We start from the raw sequence: 12002 nt of genomic DNA, 5'->3' as shown, positions 1-12002 counted from the left end.
TCTCTTGTATTAAAAGATAAGAAAACTGTGAATTTCAAGGGGATTTTATCCTCAGACTATTTATTTAAAAGATTACACTTTCAAGAGTTAGAAATACCAACACATTTTTTCATAAGTAATTACTTTCTGTACATTTTAATTATACCTGTTCAACAGAAAAACCTTCTAGATTTTTTAACCAGCCATATTTCCATCATATATAAAGGGATAAATACACAATCTATAGTATTCTGCACACCATTATATACCAACAAATGACCCAGGTGCTACCCATATGTAGCTGTATTCACAAAATTTTCAAAATAATAATAGGTGCACACTGGGAACCTTTGAAAAATCAAAAAATCAATATTTTTTAAAATCCATTAAAACAGGCCAATGTTTCGGTCTCCATCTAAGACCTTTATCAAGACCATAGTTTCAAAAAAAATTTCTTGTAAAGTCCTTGAAAAAGATCCCAACAGCGATCGAAACGTTGGAATAAGATACCATGTTATAATAAAAATTACATTTTTTCACTAAAAGGGAGTGCTAGTTTGGAAACTATTGGTATATATATATATATATATATATATATATAGATATATATATATATATATATATATATATATATATATATATATATATATATATATATATATATATATAGATATCAAAACAGGGGGGTTGTGGGAGCACTCTAAAGGCTTTAAAGTATATATATATAAATATAATAAATGCTATTGCATATGTACCCAAATAGGGGTTATTTTGTTACAAAGTTATGATCATAAAATTGATAAGCCACCATACCACGTCAAGGTAAACCCCGAATGGCGGTCCCTAACTTGTTTTATTTTTTATGTGCATTTTAGCATTACCTGTAATCAATATCCATTGAACGCTGTTTTTTCATTATATATATAGATATATATATAGATATATATATATATATATATATATATATATATATATATATATATATAGATATATATAGATATATATAGATATATATAGATATACAAAGTATATATTATTATTATTATTATTATTATTATTATTATTATTATTATTATTATTATATTTTACAACAGGGGATACATAATTGACACACACACACACACACCCATATATATATATATACACCTAAAGGTTTAATAGAGGACAATATCAAGCTGAGTTTTATCATGCTAGTGCACAGAGAGCTGTATCACTGAAGAGGTATATTCTTCCACTGTACAGTGTGAGATATGGTAATTCAAATCCATTCCCAGGAAATTCATTTTATTCACTTGGTATGTCACTAAAATTTTATTAAAAACAAACAATAATGAAATGCCTTTTCAGGTTCTAATTATCATGAAAAACAAAGGTGAATATAAAGGTTATAGAGGAACCCTCTGGGAAAAAGAGTACTGTCATAAAAGTCTATTAGCTATGAGGCTGTTAGATTTACTGTCAGTTCCTCTGCATTGCACACTGTGCTGATTACTTCATTCTTGACCTGAGGACACAACCTGTTTGTGAGCGAGAAAATATTAGAAGGTAGTTCTGTCTTTATGTACTCTAATGACAAATGTATGAAATGAGTCTTTTACCTTGTGGTGAGGATGACCATGAATTGTTGCCATTTGATATGCTTCAAAGGTTAGAACTAAGCACAAATGGTCAAAGCATCCATGAATTTTGTTTCTCCTTAATAAAATATTTAGCCAAATTCAACTTTAAATTTTAAAGTAAATTAACCAATTATTAACTATAGTAAAAAATAAAAATGTAAAGATTCCTTTGGACATGTAGAGGTAGCAGGTGAAGTCAAAAAAGTTCATATACTTCATATAAGTCTACTGATGCAGCTGTTACTTTTTCCATGATCGTAAATTACTTTTTTGCTACATGGGGGGCCAATTTACAGTATCTCATTTGAAGCAACTTAAAACTCAATCTTGAATGTGTGATTACTAAAAAAAGCTTGAATTTGAAAAAAACTGATTGTGTTAAAACATTAAAAAAGTTCAAATGCAAAACGATCACATTATGCCCATCATTTTCAATTAGTTTGCGAAATTTTTTATTTTTCTAAAAATTCTAAATGAAAAAGATCTTGAATTTAGCTAATACAACTCCCACTGTCCCAGCTTTTGGATGCCAATTTTTTTTTTAATGTTTATGGGCTTATTAATGTAAAAAAATTATAAATCTGCCCTTGGTGGTACTTACTAGGAAAGCACCGAATTCAGGATTTGGTTCGGGATTTGGCTAGGATTTGGGCTTTTTCAGCAGGATTCAGATTCTGCTGAATCCTTATGCCCAGCCAAACCTAATCCAAATTTGCAAAACCAAATTAGAGATGGGGAGGGAAATTGCGAGACTTTTTAAATAAATTTTTTTCCCATTCCGACCCCTAATTAGCATATACAAATTAGGATTCAGTTCGGTATTGGGCCGAATCTTTCACCAAGGATTTGCGAGTCCAAAGTAGTGGATTTGGTGCATCCCTAATACTTACCAGTGTTATGATTATTATGTTGCTATATTTACCTTGTGACTTTTATAATCTAGGAAACTGGGATTTGTTTTAAACTAATGATAAAATGCTAGGCCAATAGTTTGTTACAAATATCACTCACGTAAACACTATTATTTCAGCAAAAAACGGGAGTGCCCGTATGTACTTATATTGTTTCTCAGATATTTTATATTATTTTGTGTTTTTCTAGAATCTAACTAGATTATCTAGAGTTTTAACTATGTAAATCTATTTTTTATACTATGTGTAGGCTTTCTGAGCACTGGTGACCAAGCTGCAAAAGGAAATTATGGTCTTTTAGACCTTATTCAAGCCTTACGATGGACTAGTGAAAATATTGGTTTCTTTGGAGGTGACCCATTAAGAATAACAGTTTTTGGATCAGGTGCTGGTGCATCTTGTGTCAATCTTCTGACTCTGTCCCATTATTCAGAAGGTAACCGCTGGAGCAATTCAACCAAAGGTATTATGCAGGCAATAAATTTTAATATTTTTTTTGGTGTTTGCATGCCACTACCATTTGTGACTGCTTTGCAATATTACATACATTTCTTTCTCTTTCTCTCTCTCCCTCATATTCTTTTCCTTTCTGCATTGTAATAATATTGGTAATAAGGGTGTTTTTGTTTCATTTCAAATAAATATAGTACTTTGTCATTGTTTCTTCCCTCCTTAAAATGTTTTTGGAAACATATATAGGCAAATAATAAACATTTAATTAATGAACTGAATCATTTGTATAAATGACACACATACCTGTAGCTTAAAAGCTGTGTTAGAATGTAACATGTACGTTTTATGCATATGGTGCATCTTCCTTAAGCAAATTATGCAGCTTTTGAAAGATTTTAGAATTAAAGGCACAGTGGACATTGAACAATTAAATGGACACAGTGGGTCAACATAAGTCAATATCTAGATAAAGGGGACTCTAATCTGTATGTAGTGTAGAGCAAATACAGTATATACTGTTTCATGGGGGACTAAATAAATCTTGCCCACTATGGAAAGTCAAAGGCAATGCTCTCATTCTTATATATTGTTATTAGATGTGATGAAATGCCACTTCAACCAATGGTAGGAATGCAAAATGAATGGGACTTAATATGAAATTTAAGGGGCAGATTTATCAGAATAAGAAGTAATTATCTCACTTGTGTGTTTTTTTTAAATCAGTTGCTTCTTTCCCTCAGCATGTGTTTTTACATCATCTCTAAACCAAGGAACATCCTTAATAAATCTGTCCCTTACTGTTGAGGAGCAATATAGCATCATGATAGTTACTTGTCCAAGTATGTATTGATCACATTTTCTTGTGTACTGTTCTCCATCTTGGCTTATATACTGTGCATGTACTGTTTTTATCACAGGTCTTTTTCAAAGAGCAATTGCACAAAGTGGAACAGCCCTTTCCAGTTGGGCAGTTAGCTTCCAGCCTGCCAAATATGCTCGGATTCTGGCCACAAAAGTTGGATGCAACATGTCAGACACAGTAGAACTTGTGGAATGTCTACAGAAGAAGCCTTACAGAGAACTTGTAGATCAAGATATACAACCAGTGCGGTATCATATAGCATTTGGCCCAGTTATTGATGGAGATGTTATACCTGATGACCCACAGGTATTGATGGAGCAAGGTGAATTCCTCAACTATGATATTATGTTGGGAGTAAACCAAGGTGAAGGTCTTAAATTTGTAGAAAGTACCGTGGATCATGAAGATGGTGTTTCCAGCAGTGATTTTGACTTTGCGGTTTCTAATTTTGTGGATAATTTGTATGGATATACAGAAGGGAAAGATATACTGAGGGAAACAATAAAATTTATGTATACAGATTGGGCAGATAGGAATAACCCAGAAACAAGAAGAAAAACATTGTTGGCTTTGTTTACGGATCATCAGTGGGTCGCACCAGCTGTGGCAACTGCGGATCTACATTCAAACTTTGGTTCACCAACATATTTTTATGCCTTTTATCATCATTGCCAAACAGACCAAGTACCTGCTTGGGCAGATGCATCCCATGGGGATGAAATTCCATATGTGTTTGGGATTCCTATGATAGGCCCTACAGAATTATTTCCATGCAACTTCTCTAAAAATGATGTCATGCTTAGTGCTGTAGTGATGACATACTGGACAAACTTTGCCAAAACTGGGTAAGTAATAAATACCATTTTTGTTATTGATTTTTATATAACACATTGCCAGTTGTTCTGGTCAAACACAAAGAAATCATAGAGCAGTCAATTGTATTAACAGCTTACATGGTAATATAATATATCTTAGTTCCTTTTATATTTCCATTGTAAGCAAGCTATGGGTTAATACAAAATATGATATATGATAAGATAATAATATACATTTTTGCTTACTGGCAATATAAGCAGGGGGCTACTTCAATTCAGATGGCAGCACCGAGTAGATTACAAGGGGTGGCAAAAAGCCTGCAATTGCACTATACGCACTAGTGATTTGCCTCCCCCAGACCCCGTGCAGGAAAGGTAAGCAGGTGAGGGGGCGTGCCATGATTAAGAGGTCATCACAAGTGCAGTGTTCAAAATGCCAATTTGGGATGCATATTGCCATGTTCTTCTATTCATCAGCATTTTCCCATTATTTTAGTGAAGTTGCGGCCATGCTCAGAGTTGCATCTGCAGTTGCGCACATTACATATGTAACTGGGCTGGTGTATTGACGCTTATCCAGTGCAACTTGTGTCTTTCACTTTTAGAGTGGGGATTGCATCACTTCCTGAGAATGTGTTTAAAATCAAGTTTGGACCCAAATCGCTGGGTGCAGGTTTTGTGCACTTATTTATACAACTCACTGTTGGTACCCTAAGCTGCTATCAAGTCCAAAGTGGCAACAATTTCAGGGTTCCCTAGCGTTATTAGGTGCCGTTGTGTGCCATGCATCAGAGGAGGCTGACTTGACAACCATAAGGAAATATAGAAACCTGTTTGGACAAAAGTGTTAATGTTAATGAATTGTTTCAATATGCATTCTCCTTTGCTCTTTGGAGCACCCGCATTTGTGAGTGGATTCTTTAAAGACCTTTATAGTGTTCCTTCAATGGATAAGGACATACAGTTAGGCCCATAAATATTTGGACAGAGACAACTATTTTCTAATTTTGTTTCTGTACATTACCACAATAAATTGTCAGCTTTAATTCAGTGGGTTGAACAAAAAGATTGCATAAAAATCTGAGGAACTAAAGCCTTTTTATAGCACAATCACTTCATTTCAGGGGCTCAAAAGTAATTGGACCAGGGGCTCAAAAGTAATTGGACACTGACTCAAAGGTTATTTCATGGGCAGGTGTGGGCAATTCCTTTGATATGTCATTATCAATGAAGCAGATAAAAGCCCTGGAGTTGATTTGAGGGGGGTACTTTTATGTGGAAGATTTTGCTATGAACAAACAACATGCCGTCAAAGGAGCTCTCCATGCACGTGAAACAAGCCATCCTTAAGGTGCAAAAACATATAAACATCAGAGAAATTGCTACAACATTAGTAGTGGCAAAATCTACAGTTTGGTACATTCTGAGAAAGAAAGCACTGGTGAACTCAGCAATGCAAAAACACCTGGACATCCACGGAAGACAACAGTGGCACTGGGACACTAGTGTTTATCCATGATGTAATAGAAGAAAAACTGGCACTCAAAGCTCGATGCATGCGGGCAAAGCCCTGCGTGTTTATTACAATGTAACGTTTCTGGGGCGGGCCCCTTCGTCAGACGAAGGGGCCCGCCCCCGAAACGTTACATTGTAATAAACACGCAGGGCCTTGCCCGCATGCATCGAGCTCTGAGTGCCAGTTTTTCTTCTATTACGCTGACTACAATTGGGGTTGCCGATCCCTTCTGACTGTGCACCGGGCCAACTTATGCTGGAGAGGCCAGGGTGTGCTGGTGGGTTCTGGAAATTGGACTGTTTATCCATGATGTGACACAAGACAGAAGCAGCCGAATGAATGTTCATAGACATATTGCTCAAATCCAGCTAAATGCAATCAAAATGATTGGGAAGTGTTTCATAATACAGTTGGACAATGACCCAAAACATACAGCCAAAGCAACCCAGGAGTTTATTAAAGCAAAGAATGGAATTTTCTTGAATGGCCAAGTCAGTCACCTTATCTGAACCCAATTGAGCATGCATTGCACTTGTAGAAGAATAAACTTTGGACAGAGAGGCCCACAAACAAACAGCAACTGAAAGCCGCTGCAGTAAAGGCCTGGCAGAGCATTAAAAAAGAGGAAACCCAGAATCTGGTGATGTCCATGAGTTCGAGACTTCAGGCTGTCATTGCCAGCAAAGGGTTTTCAACCAAGTATTAGAAATTAGTATTTTATTTTCAATTTTTTTTAATCGTCCAATTACTTTTGAGCCCCTGAAATGTAGTGATTGTGTTAAAAAATGGTTTAGTTACTCAAATTTTTATGTAATCTTTTTGTTCAACCCACTGAATTAAAGCTGAAAGTCTGTAGTTCAACTGCATCTGAGCTGTTTCATTTAAAATTCATTGTGGTAATGTACAGAACCAAAATTAGAAAAAAAACTTGTCTGTCCAAATATTTATCTACCTAACTGTAACTGCTTATGGGCAATGATGTTTGAATACTGTAGGTGATTCTCAGCAGAGAATTAAAATAGTTAATATACCATTAAAATTAAATGTTAGAAACTCTAGCAGAGCTGCTGCAAAGAGGAAATACATTGCTTGCTGACCTACCCCAAATGGCAATTCAGTAGCTTCCTAAACTGATGTTGTTAGTCTGATATAACCATAAGCAGTTTCTTGCTAAATAGGTATCGTTGTTCTTAACTGATAAGCTCCAACAAGGGCTAAATGGAGCTCTAACAGGGTCTAAATGCAACTAAATAAAATAAAACAAGTAAGAATAATCTTTGTTTGTTCATAATGACCATATTTGATGTTGCTTTTTTAAAATCAAAACTGCTGTCACTATGCCCTTCTTAATTGGTAGACATTTCATAATTTTTAGAACTGTAAACTTATTTTTAGGTGTCTAGGAATAGCAAAAATATGACAAGCGATTCTCCTATTTCCAGTGCTACTGTGGTTTTTACAAAAAATTCTTACACTTATCCTCACTGCTCCACCACCATAACAAAGCCTTTGAAAGTGAGAACATAATTTAAATAATTGCAAAATGTAAACATTTATATTATCTAGAAGAGGGACACATCTTCTAGACCATCTTCAAAGCCATTAATAAAAATGTAATGCCCATTTACAACTTAGTCCAAAATGAATATATTCTCTGCTCTGTGTCATTGAGCACACGTTGGACCTTTTTGGACCATTGTTGTACCAACTTAGACCATTAAACAAAAACCCCAAAAAATGTTTGTGCCATTAAACCTTTCGGAGCACAAGAAACTGCAAATGCCATTGATATTATTTTGAGGGGAACCTAGAAATAAATAAATATTAAATAATAAACATAGAGTTCATAGAGGGCCTTTATGCCAATCACTAACCATTTTTATTGTATTCACACCACCCAATAGCCAGACCAACCCAACTTTTTCCTGTACCTCATGCTTTGCAATATTTTTGTCATGCTTTAACAATTTTTACCAGACACAATTGCCCAAATCCTCTCTCCCAGCATGCAGTTTGTACAAGGGAGCAAGGATTTGGATTGGAGATGTTGCTTGGTGCTGAGCACTGATATCCCACAGAGTAGAATGGCATGCAACTGTTCAAAGCAGTCAAGCATATTCTAATTAATTAACACAGCTTTGAAAGTTAGAAAAGTTTTCATAAGTAGATAATACTGCAAGCAATTCTGGATGCCCCAGTTTGATTTATTATAAATCTGCCCATTTCCTACTTACCACCTACATGCACTTAGATGGCAGGTCCCATTTTAAAATAAAAACTCATATGCTACCTAAACATTTCCAGACCACTCTTGCTATTTTCCATGTAATCTTGCTGCAGTGTTTTAGGTTATGTGACTGCAACTATAAACATACTAATCATCACACCATTCAATCCAGTGGCACACTGGTGTATTCTTGGTGAGAATTTACTACTGCAGTTGTAATGGAACATACTGATAAAAACTATGGATTTTGTCACTCAATATATATTTCAAGGACTGCCATCACCATTGAGATGAGAGATGAATAATGTGATATCCAGCCCCTAGACACTTTACCCCCCTCCAACTCCCAGATAAATTATAGGGTTTAATTTCCAGTTTGCCACCTAAAATCTAATGATCTTTGTACTTTTGTGAAATATCCACTAGTGGAAAAATGCTAGTTTTTTCTTAAGATGTCTCCAGCAAGCTTCAAGTGCAAAAATTGACTTACTATAAGCAATCATCTGGAAGTCACTGGTACAGTATGTCATCTGCCCATGCATGAGCCGTGTCTGATAAATCAGCAATGGTTGGTGAATCTCTGCAACACATTTTTGGTGTAATTTAGTTAAAGGAAGATGGTCAGTATGTTTACTGGCGCTCTATTTTTGTGCTTAAATTAAATTTATAGATTTATAAAATATAACTTCACCTTTAGCTTAGGGTTGCAACATATCCATTTAAAAAAAATCCACATGCACATACAGTATATCTAGTGTAATTGTTTGCAAGCTTATAGTTTTCCCTTTAAAGATAGCATTAGCATAGTAAAAGAACCCATGAATAGATCTGCAGTCTGAAAAATGCAGATTTATACTTGCAAGAATGGATTTGGAGGCAAGCAATAAGTATGTGAGATCAGCGTTTCAGTTTACAGCCACCATTATTTAACCTGTTTCTTTAGAAAATAGATGTCTGATTGTCGGACTGATATTAATGTTTCTTTTTTTTTTGTTTCTTCTTAAAAAGTCAAACTATATTTTGTTTTCTTTTGCAGTGATCCGAATCAGCCTGTTCCACAGGATACAAAATTCATACATACAAAACCAAACAGATTTGAAGAAGTTGCTTGGACTAGATATTCACAAAAAGACCAGCTTTACCTTCACATTGGCTTAAAACCTAGAGTCAAAGAGCACTACAGGGCAACCAAAGTGAACCTTTGGTTAGAGCTTGTACCACGCCTTCATGTTATGAATGACCTGACCACAACAAAAGGCCCTTCTACAGATATAACATCTAGGCCTACAGGGAGCAATACCGTGCCAGTAACATCAGCCTTTCCAACTGTCAGTGAAGATAATTTTAAACAAAAGCCAAGTTCAATTTCATTGGAAAGAGACTACTCGACTGAGCTCAGTGTTACAATTGCAGTTGGAGCATCTCTGCTTTTCCTTAACATCCTGGCATTTGCAGCATTATACTACAAGAAGGATAAAAGGAGACAAGATGTCCATCGAAGGTGCAGCCCCCAACGTACTACAGCAAATGATATAGCCCATGCACAAGAAGAGGAAATAATGTCTTTACAAATGAAGCACACAGATTTAGATCATGAATGTGAATCTATACATCCACACGAGGTTGTCCTTAGAAATGCCTGCCCTCCTGATTACACACTTGCAATGAGAAGATCTCCAGATGACATCAATTTAATGACACCGAATACTATAACAATGATTCCTAACACTATACCAGGGATTCAACCCATACACGCCTTCAATACTTTTACTGCTGGACAGAATAACACTCTACCACACTCCCATCCACACCCACATCCACACTCACATTCTACAACCAGAGTATAGCCAAACTAGATGAAGAACTTTATTTTTTGATGTCTTAAAGTAGACAACCTTAAAGGAAAGTACATGGCTTTTCTGACTTGAAGGAGTAAACAAGTGCATAACAATTATACATATAAAAAAACATTTCAAATTTTGAAAAAAAAATGTAAATATGAAATTGGACAAAGCAGCAATTGAAGTAATTGCTCTAAGCGATAGTATTTTTTCCATTCCTGTTAATTTTTTTGTAATTTTTTTCTTTCAAAATTTAAGTTACAAATTGATGTTTGGCATGTGCTATAAAATGAGAGGACAAAGACTTTATATGTACTGTATTTATATGCACAAGAGACTCACTCATGGAATGTTAGATAGTTTTCACTGGGTTTTATTTGAAACTGTTTTATTGAGTAGATAATAAAAGTACACAAAGCACCAATGCTTTTGAGGCCTTAATGGGGGCCCCATTTTATAACCTGCCAATAAAATAGGGTTTATCTCCTGGCAGGTACACCACTACCACTTAAGTGCTGTCACTATAAATTGTTGGAATAAAGGAAAGTGGATATTTTTAGCACGAAGTGCATGATAAATTGTATGCTTGGTTGCTGTGCTGCTGATTAAGCCACAACTAAAATTGTTCTCATCCCATTAAAGTTTTATAAAAGATTACTCAATCAATTGGCAAACTTTATGGTTTTAAATGGGTGAGGGAGTAATAAAATAATATTTCACAGTATCCAATGTTATGCTGTAAAAAAAACAGGGCACTTTTTTTTGTCAGTCCCAAATTATGATTAGTTTTAAAATGTATTAGATTCTAATTAAGAGCATAATTTTTTATTAAGATTTTTAAATGTTATCTGAATTGCAGTCTATTTAGTATTGTTGAAATCTAATACCATAATTATATGAGATAATCACCCTCTATTCAGAGGAAACAAAGAAATTAACATTATTACCAATAATCCTATTAGGGTTTTGAACGATTTTTTTTTCATATTACATGTAAAATTATGCAAGGTATATAAAAAACAAATTTTTCAATTCCTGTATCACTGTAATAGTTTTGTTACACGGATGTTACCTCATTATAGTTCACAATATGTATATGTAGATACAAAGGATACAAAAGAATTAACTGCGCCAACAAATAGAGGTTTAAAAAAATATTCAGTGTATCCAAAATGTTATAAAACCACTGGAAAAGAGTATTTTTATTCCCCTTCTTGTTTTTCAACAAGATTATTTATGGCGGTCTTTACAACGTGTTTGTATATGTATCAGATGTACAGTTATATGAAAAGAGAGAGAGAGTTGGATGTAAGCACATCGTATAAAATACTTTCACTCTTGCCTGTAATATATTTCTCTTGGACAACAGTTTATGTGTTTTCCCCTATTTTTTTTCTTTTTTTCTTTTTTAATTACTTTTTCAGAATACTGTAATTTTTATAGTTTGTAAAATAATGCAAATACATTTCTCTGACAACTAACTGCAGTAACAGAAACCCTTCTTTTCAATTACTCTTTTTCAAGAATGGAAGATTATTACACATGGAAATTGTATATTACTTAATGGAAATTACTTTGTACTTCTTGGCTAGATTACTGGTCACTGAGTGAAAATAAAGATAATCTCGCTAAATGATATTATACAATGCTAAAAGATATGATTTTGCTCATTAAAGAGCCAATGTGTTGATCACTGTTCTGTCATTTTTCCACTTAAGAGTTATAGGGGCAGAATTACTAAGGTTCGAATGGTAAATTCGAATTTGAATTTTCGAAAAA

The 12002-nt window shown here is 34.5% G+C and overlaps 1 protein-coding gene across 6 annotated transcripts in view; it reads left to right on the top strand.

Moving 5' to 3' along the window:
• Positions 1-10584, top strand: part of LOC108717452 (neuroligin-1) — a 445212-nt gene extending 434628 nt beyond the window's left edge. For all 6 annotated transcript variants that reach the window (XM_041564865.1, XM_041564866.1, XM_041564869.1 and 3 more), the window contains 3 exons: positions 2760-2972; positions 3880-4669; positions 9419-10584. In XM_041564865.1, coding sequence (XP_041420799.1) covers positions 2760-2972; positions 3880-4669; positions 9419-10229 — 1814 coding nt within the window. In that variant the 3' untranslated portion in view covers positions 10230-10584. The remainder of the gene's footprint in view (positions 1-2759; positions 2973-3879; positions 4670-9418) is intronic.
• Positions 10585-12002: the final 1418 nt, after the last annotated feature.

Source organism: Xenopus laevis, chromosome 5S (assembly GCF_017654675.1).
Source record: "Xenopus laevis strain J_2021 chromosome 5S, Xenopus_laevis_v10.1, whole genome shotgun sequence".
NCBI lineage: Eukaryota > Metazoa > Chordata > Amphibia > Anura > Pipidae > Xenopus > Xenopus laevis.
The sequence above is the reverse complement of the archived record's forward strand: the minus strand, read 5'-3'. Positions and strand labels throughout refer to the sequence as shown.